Here is a 17,379-nt window from a genome sequence, read left to right as displayed (position 1 = left end):
AAGTCGAGGCCCGGGGGCCGGATCCGGCCCTCCAGATCATTTTATTTTGCGCTTATTTCTAACTTGTATAATTTTGACAAAATATATTTTTATGGAGAGTAAAATATTGAAGTTATTTAAGGTTTAAGTTGATTTATTCTGGAATAAAACATTTTATTATTCATAATTATGTTAAAAAGTTATAGTTTTAAAGTTTTAAAATTGGCGCTCTGCTAGCTTTTTGGACTATTTTGGAATTTACTAAGATTTTTTTAGGCTATTTTGGAGTTTAGCTAATATTTCAGCTACATGCTAGCTGCTTTGGCTAATTTAGGCTTCTTTAAAGTTTTCTAAGCTGTTTTGGAGTTTGGCTAATATTTACTCGCTAGCTGTTTTGGGTAATTTAGGCTTTTTCTCAGTTCTTTAGGATATTTTGAAGTTTAGCAATTTTTTCAGCTGTTTTAGCTAATCTCTTTTTTGAATTGATAGCTAGAAACACTAAAGCTGATAGGTGAAAACACTGAAGCTGATAGCTCGCTAATTATTAACAAAATGCCAAATAATTCTTATTCAGCTACATGCTAGCTGTTTTGACTAAAATATTTTTTTTCAGTTTTTTAGAATAATTTGGTATTTTTGCTAATAATTACCTAGGTATCAGCTTTAGTGTTTTTAGCTATAAATTAAAATAAATAAATAAATTAGCCAAAACAGCTAGCATGTAGCTGAAATATTAGTTAAATGCCAAATTAGCCAAAATAAAAACTGATAAAATGTGTAATTTAGCAAAAACAAATAGCATAAGGGTAAAATATTAGCTAAGCTCCAAAATAGCCTAAAAAACTGAAAAAAGCCAAAGTTAGCTAAAACAGCTAGCATGTAGCTGAAATATTAGCTAAACTCCAAAACAGTCTAAAAATCTTTAGTAACTGCCAAAACACTCGCGAAATTCAGGAAAATATATATATATGCGTCTGTGACAGTATATGGGGACCCGGCCAATTATGGGGGCGGGCCTGATCCGTCCCCTGGGCCGTAGTTCGGGGAGCCCTGGTTTAGAGCCAGCTGCAAACCGGACAGATGAGAGAACCTAACATGAAAGTTCCTCGCCCTCATCAGTCCGGTCCAGATAGACGTCGAGGGGAGGACATTTGGATTCTTTGCTGCATTGAGCCCCAGCAGCTTCCAGAAGCAGTTTTTTTCCCTAAAGACCACCAAGTCCAGGACTTCCTGATACTGTTCTGACAGTGTCAGGAAGTCCTGGACCATAAAATCCTGAACATGTTCACTTGCGACCCTGCGAGGGACGGAGCTCTTCCTCCAGTCATCAGTAATGCTAGGACACAAAGTCAGAGAGTAGTTCTGCAGGGCTGTGGTTTCTCCCTGCAGTGCACGCAGAAGAACAATCAGCCTGGATCAGCAGCAGGAATGCAGCGCTGGCTCCCAGAGGCCGGCTCTGAATGTCATCATGAGTGCTGGAGATGCTGCTCTGTGCTCCAAGAGCAAACTGCTCCTGCTCCACACTCAGCAGAGAAGACTGCCCAGTCAGGAGCCTTCACGTCCAGGTGGGATCGCTGCTCACCCTCTGGGGCTTCACTGCATCCATCTGATCCTCGTAAAGACTTCCAACCTTCTTTTTATTCATTCAACGTTTTGTAGCCGGTTTGAAGTTGTTTTAACTTCTCTTTACTCTATGAATTATTTTATATAAACCATATGCAGCCATTTATAAAGTATCTTTTCAGCTATTTTCTGAAAAAATATGACAAAAATGTCGTTCCTTACTTTTCTCTGACAAGCGCACAGCAGTTTCAAGTTTCTTAGAAGGAAAACCCCATTTTTGCACAAAAGTTCTTCACTAAAAACAAACATAAAAATGATAGTAACGATATAAGAAACAATGACACGATAAACACTTTTCTATCGCCCACACGATGTATCGTCATATTTCCCAGCGCTATTTTGGTCTACATTTTTCCAAGCTTTCTCAAAATCAGTAGAACTAGGATCTAGAAAAAAAAATTATTATCAAAATCACTCCAAACTATTAACAATAAAAACTTGATTTCATTTTTTTTTTAATGACACTTTGGTTGAATTTTTAAAAAGTTTAATAAAGTTATACTCGCATTTATTGTGATTATTTATAAAAGAAAAAGTTAGATTTATGTTGTAAAAATAATTGTTACTTTTTGATTTTATGAGAATTAATTAAGATGAACAGACTTATACTAAGATTATATCCTTATTTTGTTCACATTTTGCTTTAAAGTGAGTCATTTCCATTTATTACAAATGTTTTTGACACGGTCATCAAAATGAACTACAGCTAGGTTCATAAAAACTAAAAAAATATGAACTATTTGCTTAGAACTAGAAAAAATATATATATATAAACATTTATTAATGAGTTGTCAAACATTCAATTAGAAGTCATTTTATATAACAGCTGTTTATTTTATGTTTCCCTCTTTGAATGCTTGTGTGGAACTCCTTGTTTTGATGTTATTGACTTCTTTATCAAGTAAAAATGACTTTCTGCATCGACAGATCCTATCATCGCTTATTAGTGACTTTCTTCTAGATCACGTCCCTCCGGATCATCTTATTTTATTATTAATGTCTCCATGTTATCTTTCGCTCATTTCTAACCTGTATAATTTTGACATAATATATTCTGATGAAGGGTAAAATATTGAAAGTTATTTAAGGTTTAAGTTGATTTATTCTGGAATCATGTTCCTGTTTTTTTATTATTCATAATTATGTTAAAAAGTTACAGTTTTGAAATTTTGAAAACTGGCATTTTTTAAGCTTTTTGGACTATTTTGGCATTTATTAAGATTTTTTAGGCTATTTTGGAGTTAGCTAATATTTCAGCTACATGCTAGCTGCTTTGGCTAACCTATTTTTTTCTAACCTAATTTGACATTTTGCTAATATTTTAGCTAACTATCAGCTTCAGCGTTTTCAGCTATCAGCACTAGCATTTTCAGCAGCCAAATTCAGCTTACAGCATTCATACTAGTATTATCACAGGTAATGCTTTATATCTAGTTCAAATTTTTTTGAATAAGTTATGGTTTTGAAGTTCTAAAAATGTAGTTTTAGAGTGATCAATAAATGTTTACCCTCGTTCGGTCCGCGATGTAAGGTGTGTTTTGGATTTTGGCCTCTTGTGAGATTGAGTTTTTTTTCCTATTTTAGGCCATTTAAGATCATTGGATGTATAGTTACTAATCTACTGTTCCTTTTTTGGACTTTTACTGCACCCCCACCCACTCAAAGCAAGTTTCAGTTTAACTTCATCTCCTTTGACCTTCGTTTGGCTTCGAGGGAACTGTCGTTTGACCGAAACAGCATCACTGTAACACTGATCACACTGTCTAAAGCTTTTCAGTCTCAAATCACACAACCTGTTCATGAGATGTTAGCAATAAGACGGGACATTTCTCCAAAAGACGCCAGAAACTCTGTGGTACAATTTCACAAAACTGCTAAAGTCAGAATTTTCCTGAAAGTTGGTTCCTCTGCTCTGGAGAGAAAGGCAGGACAAAGGAGGCTCACCATGTTTATGGGGTCCACTGGTCCGATGCTGTTGACGTACACGGCGGTTTCAATCACAGTGGGCCTCACTGAAACACATAATCCCATCATGCAAAGCATCAAACGAGGCCCCACAGCGGGAAGACCCTGACGGTCACAAACCCACGGCACACATCATGTCGATATCTACAGAACTAAATCTAAAAACTCTTCACTTTCAAGAACTGGTTTCTAATCAGAGTTTTTTCTTGATTTTCGTCTGTTTCAGGAGTTCTGCTGCAAACTTTTTCTACATCACTTCTATAACTAAATTGCTGCCGTTTCTGAATCAACTGAATAAAATACAAATAAAACTCATGTAAAGGCAGAAAAGTGCACATGCAGTTTCATTGTTGCATTTATTAGGCTAACAGGTCAGAATAAACTTTCTCCTGTATGCATGTTTTAATAAAGACTCACATTTTCCCCCAAAATGTTTTTTTTTTCTTTCCTTTAACCTCCAAATCTTAACTAGAAAAAAAGTCTTTCAAAATCTGTGAACAGCCTCAATGAGATGAATGTGAGAATATTCTAAAATACTCCATTTGAGAAAATATCAGAGTTTCAGCTACAGGAGGAAAATCAAACAATTTAGATTTTTTATGATCAAAACGTGTCCAAATTTGGGAGGAAGGGTAAAAACCAAACTGCTAGAGTGTGGAGAGGACAAACATTTTTAGGAGGCAGCAGAGACGGTTCAAACTAAAGACAGAGAGACCAACGGATTCAGATCGAATTCAGGCTTGTTCAAGGTCTGATCCAGGTCTGATCCTGGTCTGATCCTGGTCTGGTTCTGGACTGATCCAGATCTGTTCCTTTTCTGGATCAGGTCTGATTCGTGTCTGATCCAGGTCTGTTTCTGGTCTGATCCTGGTCTGATTTAGGTCTGTTCCTGGTCTGATCCAGGTCTGTTTCTGGCCTGATTCAGGTCTGTTCCCAGTCTGATCCAGATCTGTTCCTTTTCTGGATCAGGTCTGATTCGTGTCTGATCCAGGTCTGTTTCTGGTCTGATCCTGGTCTGATTCAGGTCTGTTCCTGGTCTGATCCAGGTCTGTTCCTGGTCTGATTCAGGTCTGTTCCTTGTCAGGATCAGGTCTGATCCATATCTGTTCCTGGTCTGTTTCTGGATTGATCCTGATCTGATTCAGGTCTGTTCCTTTTCCGGATCAGGTCTGATTCATGTCTGATCCAGGTCTGTTTCTGGCCTGATCCTGGTCTGATTCAGGTCTGTTCCTTGTCTGGATCAGGTCTGATCCTGGTCTGTTCCTGGTCTGTTTCTGGACTGATCCTGGTCTGTTCCTGGTCTTATTCAGGTCTGTTCCTTGTCTGGATCAGGTCTGATCCATGTCTGTTCCTGGTCTGTTTCTGGCCTGATCTTGGTCTGATTCAGGTCTGTTCCTGGTCTGATTTAGGTCTGATCCTTGTCATGTTCAGGTCTGATCCAGGTCTGATCCAGGTTTGTTTCTGGCCTGATACTGGTCCGATCCAGGTATGATCCTGGTCTGTTTCAAGTCTGTTCCTGGCCTAAATCCTGGTTTGGTTCAGGTCTGTTTCTGGTCTGATCCCAGTCTGATCCACTTCTGATTAAGGCCTGTTCCTGGTCTGATTCAGGTCTGTTCCAGGTCTGGTCCCGGTCATATTTAGAGTTATTCCAGAGTGGTTTCCTCTAATGGTCCTCCTGGTTCTGTTCGAGTGAAAGCTTGCATTAACTGTGGCCTGGATCAATCAAAAGAACTCTGGTCCTCGTGGGGGTCTCAGCTCTCCTGCAGGTGGATTCTGGAGTTGTTTACTGCAGTGTGACTGCAGATGGACTTTCCAGGAACCAAAGAGATGAAAGGACACGAGCTCAGTGCACAGCAGGAACCAGCTGTGGTGATGTGAATCAAACCAGGACCAGTTAGTGTTGATATCTCAATACCAGAAGATGATTGTGATAATTACGTGATCCAACACTGATGATTTAGACTAAATCCTCTTTAGATGACAGGTGGAATAAAACTCTTGGATTATTTCAAAGTTCTAAACGTTTCCATGGAGACTTGCCTCCGATGTCGGGTCGCAGCTTGTTGTCGTAGCCCTGGAGGAGTTTATTCAGGATCAGAGTCACGTCGCTCTCGTAGACCTTTGGCGATAAGACCCAGGTCTTGTTTATGGGCACGTCTTCATAGTCATCGTCCTCCTGTTTGCTGGGGCTGATGGCTGAACTGTGGAGGAACGACAGCCACAGAATAAATGAGCTTTCATCACATTTACTGGACACAAAATCTTTAAGATACTGTAACTTTTCAACACGATCAACGTCATTCCAGCAGATTCTGAAGGAGAAAAGCGGCTCCGCTCTTCTCCTTCAGAATCTGCTGGAATGACGTTGATCGTGTTAACAATTAAAAAGATAAAGTAAATCAAAGAACATAAATACTGGAGCTCCAGTGTTAAAGGGTTTAAAGACATATTTCTTTGTGTCTTTGGATAAGACAAATACAGGTGAGCTTCTGCTGACAAAGCATGGAGGAGGCGCCACTCCAGAGAACCGGCGTGTTTGACTCCATCATGGTGAAGCTGCAGTACAGCAGAAAAAAAAAAAACAAAACAAAAGCATCTCTGCTGGTTTGATGCTGACTTCATGACCAGCTGGTTTGAGGAGCAACCGAAGATCTCAGACCAACAGCAGCATCAATATTCATCTACAAGAGCTGATATTAGCCAAATCTATCTTTTCCAATGCAATTTTTACAAATGTATTTATTTAAGAATAATAAATGGTATACAACGTATCTGCAAACACTGAAGTTTAATGTCCAGGAGGATCAGCTGCAGCACTTCACCATCACTAAAGTCACTGGACTACATCGACCAACTTCAACAGGATAGATGAGAGGCTGAAAATATGTTTTTTGGAGGGAAAATCGTCTCAAGCTGCGGACAGAATCTTTCAACCACAGGGGTGTCAAACTCAATCACACAAGGGACCAAATCCAAAACACACTTTAGGTCACGGGTCGAACAGGATAAACATTTATTGACAAACTAAAAATACAGTTTTGAAACTTTTAAAAACAAAACTTTTAAGCTAAATTATGAACTATATATATAGCATTACCTACGATAATGCTAGTGTGAATTTGCCTGCTGAAAATGCCAGTGCTGTTAGCTTAAGATGCTGAAATTGATAGCTAAAAATGCTGAAGCTCATAGCTGAAAGCGCAGAAATTATTAGATAAAAGTGCTGAAGCTGAGAGCTGAAAACACAGAAATTAATGGAGAAAAACGCTGAAGATGATAGCTGAAATGCTGAAATGGATTAAAAACGCTGAAGCTGACAGGTAAAAATGCTGACGCTGATAGCTGTAAACACTGAAGTTAGATACCTAAAAACGTTGAAGCTGAGAGCTGAAAACACTGCAATTTTTTGCCAAAATCGCTGAAGCCGTTGGCTGAAACGCTGAATTTAACAGCTAAAAACGCTGAAGCTGATAGTTGAAAACGCTGAAATTAATAACCAAAAACGTTCAAGCTGATAGCTGAAAAAACTGAAATCGATACTTGAAGTCACTGAAGCTAATAGCTGAAAACAGTGAAGCTGAAAGCAAGCTCAAATATTAGCTAAATGCCAAATAAGCTTAAAAAACTAAGCCAAAAATTAGGTTAGCCAAAACAGCTAGCACATAGCTGAAAAAATAGCCTAAAAACTTTTTTAAGAAGCTCAAATTAGAAAAAAACAGCTAGCATGTAGCTGAAATATTAGCTAAACTCCCAAATAGTCTAAAAAATCCTAGTAAATATCAAAATAGTCTAAAAAGCTATCAGAATACCAATTTTTAAAACTTTAAAACTGTAACTTTTTAACATAATAAATAACAAAAAGGCAGGAATATTATTCCAGAAAAAATCAACTTAAACCTTATAAATAACTTTCAATATTTTACTCTCTATAAAAATATATTTTGTCAAAATTATACAATTTAGAAATGAGCGCAAGATAACATCTGGGCATTAATAACAATAAAATAAAATGATCTGGAGGGCCGGATCTGGCCCCCGGGCCTTGACTTTCACACATGTATTCCAGCAGATCTGATGAATTCAAATAATTCTCCTGAAATTAGTGATTAATCCTCGGTGCGCGTACGTGAGCGTGCGCCAGATGTTGCTCCTCCGTCGGTTCTGTTACCAGCACCCCGAACCTCCGCGCCAGAGAGGGGTGCACCGACCCGCCGTCCCCCCGGATAGCCATCGTGATCCCGCCAAAGGCAGGTGTGGGGGGAGGGGGCGCGCGGTCCGCAGCCTCAGCGTCACCGCGACACACTGCGGCTCCGTGGAGCAGCGGACTCACCAGAAACCGAGCAGCGCGACCAGCAGCCAGGGCTTCATGGCTCCGTCCCGCAGCGCGGAGAAGACCCGCAACCTCATCCCGGCAGCACAGGCGTGACGTTTGACCCGCGAGGATGGTTAGAGAGGGCGCGCGGGATGCGCACCCATGCTGACTGTGTGTGAGTGTGTGAGTGAGTGCGCGTGCGCGGTGTGGCTGATGCTGCTCCCGGTCCAGTGCCGGCTGCAGCTGCGCGGGTCTGCGGTTCCGTCTGCTCGGCTGATGGGCGGGGCTGCCGAGCATATGCGGCGCCTTGCTCAAGGGCACCTTGACAGAGCGCCGCTGTAAACGTGTCTCCTACAGATGTGGAGATCGAAGGAAGAAAGAGGAGAAACGGCTTTAAACCTGATCTTCAACCATGAACGTTCAGACTACGAGAGAAGAAGCAGACCAGCATGAAGGACATTTGGCTTTGATCCTCAAATCCAACATGAGCCCAAAAAGACAAAAAAATGTCATCAAATAACATTTAAAGGTAATTTTATAGCCAATAACATATTAAAAAGTGGTATCAGAGCAAGAGTGTTTTTTATGACTAATAGCTGCTTTTTTCTATAGAAGTGTCATGGTTCTGCTCTGCTCCTTTACCCCTCCCTTCCTTCCTCCACTCTAATCTCACTCACCTGTGTTGATTAAGCTCTCATTGTGCTACTGTTGGTGTTCACTCTATTTAAGGTCCTCACTTTCACATCCACCCTGCCAGTTCGTTGAATCAGTCATGTTCCAGCTAGTTATAATCTTTGTATTTTGAGTCTTTTCATGGTTTTGACCCTTTTCTGGCCTGGTAACGAGTTTAAGCCTGTCCCCTGTCTGGAGTTTTTCTGCCCTGGTTTTTCCCCCTCCGTTTCCATCCTGAAGAGGCGTGACGTTTCAAGATCCCTCATCTCATCATGGAGTAAAGCTGCCCCAACACTGGTCTTCACCCTCCGGTGGATTCTCCTCCTGTACACCGCAGCAGTGGAGGAATCTTCCATCATTCCTGACACCATCCGCCCTGCACTCGGACGCTTCAAAGGCTCTTCTCTCACGCCTGCTTCTAGTTCTAAGTAAGAGATCACCATCACCCCAAGCGTGGAACCAGGATCTCTAAATAACTCTATTTATCTGACTTTCAGGCTCACCTGTGCATCTGGCGGTCCACTGATTAATTCTACCTCCCTAATAAACACTTTAATTGTGACCTGTGTTTGCTCTGTTTTGGGTTGTCTTCCTGATTCCCTAACAAGAAGTATCAGGGATTTTGGTTTCTTGGAGTACTTCCTGTTTGGAACACGAGAGGGGAGGAGTCACTCTGTTCTCTTATATATTCAGTTATTTGAACCATCAACTTTCACATTTCAGTTTGTTTTACAGGTTCAGTATTACTTGCAGGTCAAAAAACACAACAAACAACCTGGAATAGCTGAAAGTTTAAAATAATCCAAACAGGAACAGCGAGCATCATGGGAGGTGGAGGTTGGTTGTACGAGTAAAATCCTCTTGGGACATCACAGAATGTGCCAGAATGAACAATATAGCAGATAAAGTAGATCGAGTCACGTCAGAATTAACAGAATTAAAGGAGTTTGGAGTTATGTGACCTAAAGGAACACACACCCGTTAGACCAAACATTTATGGAAAACCGGGTCAATCAGAGACCGGCCACTATTGGAAGATATTCAGTGCATATATACTTGTATCCAAATACTCCTCACAAATGTTACATTTAACCATTTAATATCTTTAAAATATCTTTAAAATAAATAATTATTGATGAACTTGTATGACTTATGGCTGTGGGTTTTGAAGCCGAGTCATTCCTCTGCTGCTCACAATCTAAACTAAAAAGATTGTGTTTTGGACAAATAATAGTAAATTACATGAATCTTTAAAAAATACATAAAAAAGTTTTCGATGACTATTATAATTTTTTTCCTGTTTATCTTTTATCTTTTTTACAGCGTACATTTTGTTGTTTTTTGGCCCTTTTTGCATGCCATACAGCTTTATCGCACAACAGCAAGGCATGGAAACACCATAAAAACAGTTAGAGCAGAATCATGCAGGCAAGAGAATGGATTACAGGAATATGGTTTATGTAAAAAATCTTTTAAAAGGACAGAAAAAAGACGTACGGTTTTACATTTTCAAAGAAAGATCTGAAATGGGCACAAACACAACTACAAACTATTTTCCCGAGTTTACTGAATCCTAAAAAGCGCAATGAAGGGAAATACTCAGAAATCAGATCTTCATTTAGATCCATCAAATCATAGAATGTTTTCATAGCAGTTTCTCATAAGTATAGATTTTCTGGTAAATATTATAAATGTTTGCATGTGGAGAAAAGTTGTGTTTAGTTATATATATATTAATTAAAAAATAGTCTGTTTACTCAACTTGGTGACGTGCTGCAGCTGCTTGTAGCGTTTCATAGTGGAAACAGTGACATCTGCTGGCTGTCTGTGAGAATTGCAGTTGCTCTGTAACTCTGTCGAAGTTAGAAACATCTCCAGTGGAAGACCAACATGATCAAATGCAGGTGGAGCCACATTTTTGTTAGTGAAATTAGCTGTGCGGCTTCGTAAACTTGAAAAGTGTTACTAATTTTTCTGTTTCTTTAATCAGATCAATCAGGATCTTGTTGGAGCTTCAGCGGTTTGTATGGAGAGAAAATGGACTCACTACGATTTGTGGGTGCATGATTCTTGATCTGTGCATGCATAATTTAGGATTCGTGCATAACTTTGGATTTGTACGTGCTTATTTCTTGATTTGTTACTCATATAATATGTTTTGTGAAACTAATTACACACAAAAATCTTTAAAACATATGCACAAATCCCTTCTTACCCACGAAGCCTAAGTTACACATGGACTCCACCGAGAGACTCTTTTCACGTCTCACTGTATCATCCGTGAGTGAAATTCAAGTACTACTAGAATCCTGGGTCATTAGAGTTTTCTTATCTTATTATTTAAGATTGTGAATAATATCTGGTGAAACTTGAAATTTCCTACTTTCTTAAACAGATATCACCTATAATTAATATTATTATATGTTATTATATTACTAATAGCCTAAAAAAATAGCCTAAAAAAATCTTAGTAAGTGCCAAAATAGCAGAATGCCAATTTTTAAAACTTTAAAACCCTAAGTTTTTAACACAAATATGAATAATAAAAAGGCAGGAATATTGTAATATGTACTGATTATTGTAAGTCTTGATTGTGAATTTCTTCCAGTCATTAAAGAATGAGAAGAAAGGGATTTAGAAAACAAAAACAGACCAAAACAACTTGTTTTCCTGTTTGCAATTCTTTTTTCCCGCATTTTTGTTGACTAAAATAACTTTGTAAATTGCACCATTAAATAAAGTTTTTTTTTTTTGAAAAAACAAACAGTACGAGTTGATCCCGAATAAACAGACGACCGTTTTTATAATGCTACCGTAGCAACATCCCAACTATAACATCTTGTAAAACCAGTAGCTGTTAACCCGCTTTCTGGTTGGAAAAAAAGGTGAGAATCTCAAGTTTCTTTTGATAAAGTTGTCAAACTAACTGGTCTTACAAGTTCATCTTTGTATTTATTGATATTTAAAAAAACAGACTGAGTTGGATTTAGGATGTTCCAAATGTAAAATTTGTTTTCTCCTTTCTGTAATTTTATGACACAAACCAACGAAAGCTGAACTCAAGGCGGCGGTTCTTTTGGTTTGACTCTTGAAAGTTGAGGACGAGTTTGGCCTGCTGAGATGTCTTCTGCAGAGGTGGGTGGAGTTTGAACTAGAAATCTGTGTTGGATTCCAGCATTACCAAATGAAGGAGCAGGAGTTCATGTTGATGCAGACTGAAGATGCACAGAAGGTTTAGTTTCCACAAAGTGGCTTCAACAAATTAAATTGAGTAAACCAGATCAACCGCATTCATCACACACAGTACTACTTTCCTGCTGACAAGATCATTTATAGCTTTGTTTTAAGGTGGAAAAGCACTGATTAGGCCCTTGAAGCGCCCCGTAACTGGTTTCAACTGGTCTGGAGCTCCATGCAGGTTAAATGGTAGATGGCGTTCTCTTATGAAGCAAATTAGGCAAATTTCCTTTGTGATATATAAATAAAATTGAATTGAACAGCACTTTCTACCTTCCTTCGAAGGCCCAAGGTGCTTCACAGACCCATTCACACATTCACACACTGGTGGTGGCTCCGCTGCCAAACACTGGCGCCAACCTCCCACCAGAGGCAATGTGGGCTTCAGAGTCTTGCCCAAGGACACTTCGACACGTGGGCGAGGCGGGAATCGAACCCGCAATCTTCCAATCAGGAGTCGACCGCCCTACCACTGCACCTTGGCTGCTCAAATGTAAAATGTTAAAGTAAAAGGTTAATGTAAAAATGCATTCATCAATGAGTTAATAACAGAGTATAACATTTTGTGAAAGTATAAAAAGTCTCATTTAGTATATAAACCGTTCACATGGTAATGAGGTTGAGTTACCACTGTCACAGTATTCATCTGTTTATTTCTAACATGTTTGGGTGTTTACATAGTTACAGTAATGTTTGTTTCAGCAGTATCACTATTTGTTTTCTTTAGGTTGTTTATATTAGGCAGTCATTATCAGGAGCTGCTGACTCAGACGGTCGACATGACTTATCTTTGTCTCGCTTGATGCTCCTTAAAGTTCGGTGCTCCTTATATTATCGACAGAAGTATGAAAAACGTCCATTTCATTGACGGTTCGTCCTTATAGTGCAGAGAATACGGTAAATTCATTTGAATATGTCCCGTTTTTTCACAATAACATGCATTTCTTCGGTTTCTCACGTTTCCGGTTGGATTGACTCAGAAAGTGGGTAAATGTGACTCTGATGTGTTGACAGACTACGACGTCCGCACTCCCGAGTCGTCCGGATGAAGCAGCAGGCGGAAGCCAACAGCTGGAGGGAGCCCCCAAGACTGCCAAGCCTGGTCACCAGTGTCCGCAGTGTGGGAAGATTTTCAGCCAATCAGGAGGCTTGAAAGTGCACCTGCTCATCCACACCGGGGAGAAGCCTTTCCCCTGTGCCCAGTGTGGGAAGCGGTTCAGGAGGAAGTGTCACCTGGTATGCCACCAGCGCATCCACACAGGTGAACGGCCGTTCACCTGCCGGGACTGTCAGAAGAGCTTCAAGGAGGTGGGGCACCTGAGGCAGCACCAGAGCATCCACTCGTCGTTGGAGCCGTTCGTCTGCCGGGTGTGCAGGAAGAATTTCAGGCTGCCGGCGCTTCTGAGGCAACACGAGAGGATTCACCAGAGAGAAGTGCTTTACATCAAGACCAGAAAAGAGAGGAAGCGGCTGCTGTACTCTTAGCCTTTGGAGGAACGTCAGGAACGACTCTCAGTCTGAGCAGAACAGCTCAGCTCTCAATAAACACCTTCAAGGAAAGTGTGGTACATTTCTGGAGCAACAGAGAAACAATTCAGTTTTAAAGTTAAGTGGAGCGCCCCCTGGAGGACAGGAGGCTACAGCAGCTTTATTTGTTCTATTTGTCAGCAGGCTGTGGAGGTTTAGTCCTTCTGAACTGGTTTTGACTCCATTAGGAACCAACAGTGAAGAAGTAATGATGCAGCCTGGAAATATTAAGTTTATCTTCTTAAAAAAACAAAATTTTGAGCTTTTAAGTCTATTATACTGTTCAGTCCTCACTATAAAGAACCCCAAAGCGGTATTTTGATCCATTCACATATTTCTGAGTAATCCTCTAAATACCTGCTCTCTTAACAGCAGCCCCTCCCACAATATGACATCACAGAGTGAGACCGCCCCTTCCAGGAAGAATCTGCTCTGATGGCTCCGCCCCCAGTCTAACACCAACACTCAATTTCTCCACAGAGCTAGTGATGAACAGCAAAACACTTTCATTTTAGATGCAGAATACCGTTCCTGCCAGTCCTGTCTTATAAACTCCAGCTCAAACAGGTGTTTGTTACTTTAGACGCGGCGCTCCTTTAAGACACCCCCCTCCCCCATTGGGCAGACGTCGAGTGTATTTGTGTTGTGAACCAGTGTAGCGATGACCGGGGCTGCTTAGGGCAGATATTTGGTATGTGCATCCATCTTTTAAAGAAATTGGATGTTTATTTTTTTGTGGTAGAAATGCAGACTTGCTGCCAAAGGCTCTAGGATGACGTCACGAAACGGGCGGCAGCCACACGCAGCGGTAGGCGGAGCTTCAGGAATTGAGTCGTTTTACGGTAGGAAAAAAACTCAAGAAAATAAGTCATAAACTCGTAAATAATGTGTTTTTTAGTGTTCCAAAGGTAATATATGATCATATGTGTGGATATAGTTCACTCTGAAAGGCTTAAGAAAATTATGGTATGGCCCCGTTAATGTAGATGATCTCCAGGTGGCTTAAAGTCCCACTCAAATCATCCTCGGATCTCTTTTCAAAGTGTTTCCTGTGGTCTTTCAATTATTATTATTAATATTATTATTATGCTCTTTTTTTGCCAAAATCAAAGAACCTTTGTCGTTTTCCACGCAAAGCAAAGCAAAAATTCATCTCTGAATAGTGGGTGGTGCCATTTGATCCAGAGCAACCCCACCCCCGTCCCCTTCACCCATCTATTTACTTCCTCTCCCTCTAGCTTAGGGCCCCTCACACCCCCAATCTAACATTAAAGGTGCAACACATAGAACGATGAATATCACATCTATCCAACCATACGGTTTAAGTCCAGATTCCAGCTCAGATCAGGAAAAGAGAGACGTTTAAAGATCTATTTGTCTGCAGATGGAAGTATCAGAATGGAGCGGAGCAGGGAGCCAGATTTAAATAATTATACAAAAGATATTTTAAGCTTTTCTTTGTAAGTGTCGTCAATCATCAGAAAAATGACACAAGAAGGGGTTACAGTGGCTCTTAAAATCACTTTTTTTTCAGACAATGTTGCATCATGCGGGAGGTCAAAAGGACTGTTTCAGTGAACATTTGGGGTCAGAGAAAATCTAAAGGGAGGAAGGTTGAGCATTTATGCTTTTAAAGATGCAGGCGTCTGAACACAAGGATAGACCGAGTGAAACATCTTGGAACATTGATAAATAATGACGCTTAGATTTTACAAAAAGGCAAGATAAAGCAAGTATTTTTGTTTTTGTCAAATAAATATCTAATCAACAAATTGTTTATTTAGCTGTGCTGAACATAATGTCCGTTTAGGTCACGTGTCAAAGTCAAGGCCCGGGGGCCGGATCCGGCCCTCTGGGTAATCCTATCCAGATCATTTCATTTTATTGTTATTAATGATGTTATCTTGAGCTCATTTCTAACTTGTATAATTTTGACAACATTTATTTTTATGAAGAATAAAATATTGAAAGTTATTTAAGGTTTAAGTTGATTTATTCTGTAAAAATATTCCTGCCTTTGTATTATGTTAAAAGGTTTTTAACATTTTTTAAATTGGCATTCTGCTAGCTTTTTGGACTATTTTGGTATTTACTAAGATTTTTTAGGATTTTTTTAAGTTTAGCTATTTTTTTCAGCTACATGGCAGCTGTTTTGGCTAATTTTGGCTTTTTCAAAGTTTTTTTTGACTATTTTGGAGTTAAGCTAATATTTAAACACTAATTGGCTAATTAAGGCTTTTTTTTGCTTGTTTTTTAGGCTATTTTGAACTTTAGCTATTTTTTTCTCCTACATCCTAGCTGTTTTAGCCAACCTATGTTTTTATAAAGTGTTTTAGGCTAATTTGTTATTTAGCTAATATTTTAGCTGGCTATCAGCTTCAGCGTGTTTTGTTATCAGCGCTATCATCTTTCAAATCCAGCTTACAGCATTCACACTAGCATTATCACAGGTAATGCTATATATCTAGTTCATAATTATGTTAATAAGTTACAGTTTTAAAGTTTTTAAAAATGTAGTTTTAGAGTGTTCAATAAATGTTTAACCTGTTTGGTCCACGACCTAAAGTGTGTTTTGGATTTTGGCCTCTTGATTGACACCCCTGGTTTAGGTAATGTACATGTATACTAGCATTAGCAGTTAGCTCTCTGGCACTTCTGTGATGCTTTTCTTCTTTTCTACCTTCCAGATGACAGAATTACTGAATCACACTGACTATAAACACAAACACCCATCTTTAGTTTGTGCTTTCATCTTCTAAGCAGTGTAAGGTGAGGTCTCCTCCAACAGGTAGATGGTACCATCTCTCTGGAAGAAACATGTTTGGAATAGTTCTACAGCGCCTCAGAGAAACCAGAAGATTCTTGCCATTTCTTAGTTTGTGAATTCTTTACCCTTGTGCTCTCTTATGGGGTCCAGATGACCCAAGCCTTACATAGACGTGTTATCCATCCCATGACGAATGTGGATGAAGGTGGACAAGATTTCATGTCTGCCAAAAACACCAGTGACAATCAAAAATCTGTGAGAAAAAAAAGTTCAGCACAGTGTCTTGTGGGGTCCAGATGACCCCACTCCCAACATCAACATACTTAGGACAGCACAAATGTGTGAGAAAAGCAACCACTGTGGTGAGTGTGGCAGCAGAAGATGAACCAGTTCTGCAAATTCACTCAGTCAAAGGAGTTGACCACAGTTTGCTCCGCCCAAAGATGGACAGAAAGAAGAGAGGGAAGAACCTTCAGGAGCTTCAGCAGTAACTGTCTGTGCGTAGTGCTGCCACAAACAAATATTTAAGTAGTCGACTAATCACCTATTATTTTTTCCGATTAGTCGACTAACCGAGTCATGTGCAAAGTGAATGTAAAGCACACATCTTAACCATCATTAGCTTTAAGATAACTAAAATTAAAGACAAAAAAACAAGATTAAATCAAACGAGAGAGAGATTAAGAATATACTTTATATCAAACTCATTTTGACAGGTGACCTTTGACCCCAGACCATCCAACAGACTCCTTTTGACAGGTGACCTTTGACCCCAGACCATCCAACAGACTCCTTTTGACAGGTGACCTTTGACCCCAATGGAGGGGTCTGCAACCTTTGGTTGCGTTTCTTTCAGACCAAAACCCAATGAGAGTTTTTAAATGTTAACAATAATTAAATAATAAAAGTGTTATATTATTCTCATTATAACAATTTTCTTTTCTTTTTGACAGTAGCTCATGTGAGGTCCTTTCAAAATAAAATACACCATGTCAAACAAGATGCTTCTGCTGCAGCAGATTTACTGGAATTAAAATATGGAGAGAATATAGACTCATTTGATTTGTGTTTACGTAATTTTTGATTTTTAACTCATGCAATAATTTTTGTGCATAACTGCTTTCACAAGTACAGAAGTTACAAAATACCAAAAAATGCTAAATACAATTGAGAACTAACTACACTTGCAAATATTTCAAAAGTATGCACAAGAATCACCTGATACACTCACACAAACCACATTTACGTACAAATCTAATGTGAGACTCTTTTCACGTCTCCAAGATTCATGTATAAG

General features: G+C 39.5%; 2 protein-coding genes and 1 long non-coding RNA gene across 4 annotated transcripts in view; 2 read left to right on the top strand and 1 right to left on the bottom strand.

The window, feature by feature from the left end:
- gabrg1 (gamma-aminobutyric acid type A receptor subunit gamma1) overlaps positions 1–8,318 on the bottom strand; it is a 16,453-nt gene extending 8,135 nt beyond the window's left edge. The window contains exons 1-3 of the mRNA XM_024270020.2: positions 7,898–8,318; positions 5,608–5,768; positions 3,547–3,614 (exon numbers count right to left, since the gene is read on the bottom strand). Coding sequence (XP_024125788.1) covers positions 3,547–3,614; positions 5,608–5,768; positions 7,898–7,974 — 306 coding nt within the window. The 5' untranslated portion in view covers positions 7,975–8,318. The remainder of the gene's footprint in view (positions 1–3,546; positions 3,615–5,607; positions 5,769–7,897) is intronic.
- A 161-nt stretch (positions 8,319–8,479) lies between these two features.
- Positions 8,480–9,113, top strand: LOC118598009. The gene is made up of 2 exons (XR_004947052.1): positions 8,480–8,979; positions 9,049–9,113. It is a non-coding gene; the product is annotated as an uncharacterized LOC118598009 (long non-coding RNA).
- A 1,315-nt stretch (positions 9,114–10,428) lies between these two features.
- LOC112145016 (gastrula zinc finger protein XlCGF9.1) lies at positions 10,429–13,348 on the top strand. Of its 2 annotated transcripts, XM_024270008.2 has the most exons (4): positions 10,429–10,455; positions 10,542–10,571; positions 11,605–11,686; positions 12,803–13,348. In XM_024270008.2, the coding sequence occupies exons 3-4, from the start codon at positions 11,672–11,674 to the stop codon at positions 13,271–13,273; spliced, it is 486 nt and encodes a 161-aa protein (XP_024125776.1). In that variant the 5' UTR covers positions 10,429–10,455; positions 10,542–10,571; positions 11,605–11,671; the 3' UTR covers positions 13,274–13,348. The 2 variants fall into 2 exon arrangements, with proteins under 2 accessions (XP_024125776.1, XP_024125765.1); XM_024269997.1 differs by lacking the exons at positions 10,429–10,455; positions 10,542–10,571 and adding an exon at positions 11,285–11,436.
- Positions 13,349–17,379: the final 4,031 nt, after the last annotated feature.

This window comes from Oryzias melastigma, linkage group LG22 (assembly GCF_002922805.2).
Source record: "Oryzias melastigma strain HK-1 linkage group LG22, ASM292280v2, whole genome shotgun sequence".
NCBI lineage: Eukaryota > Metazoa > Chordata > Actinopteri > Beloniformes > Adrianichthyidae > Oryzias > Oryzias melastigma.
The sequence above is the reverse complement of the archived record's forward strand: the minus strand, read 5'-3'. Positions and strand labels throughout refer to the sequence as shown.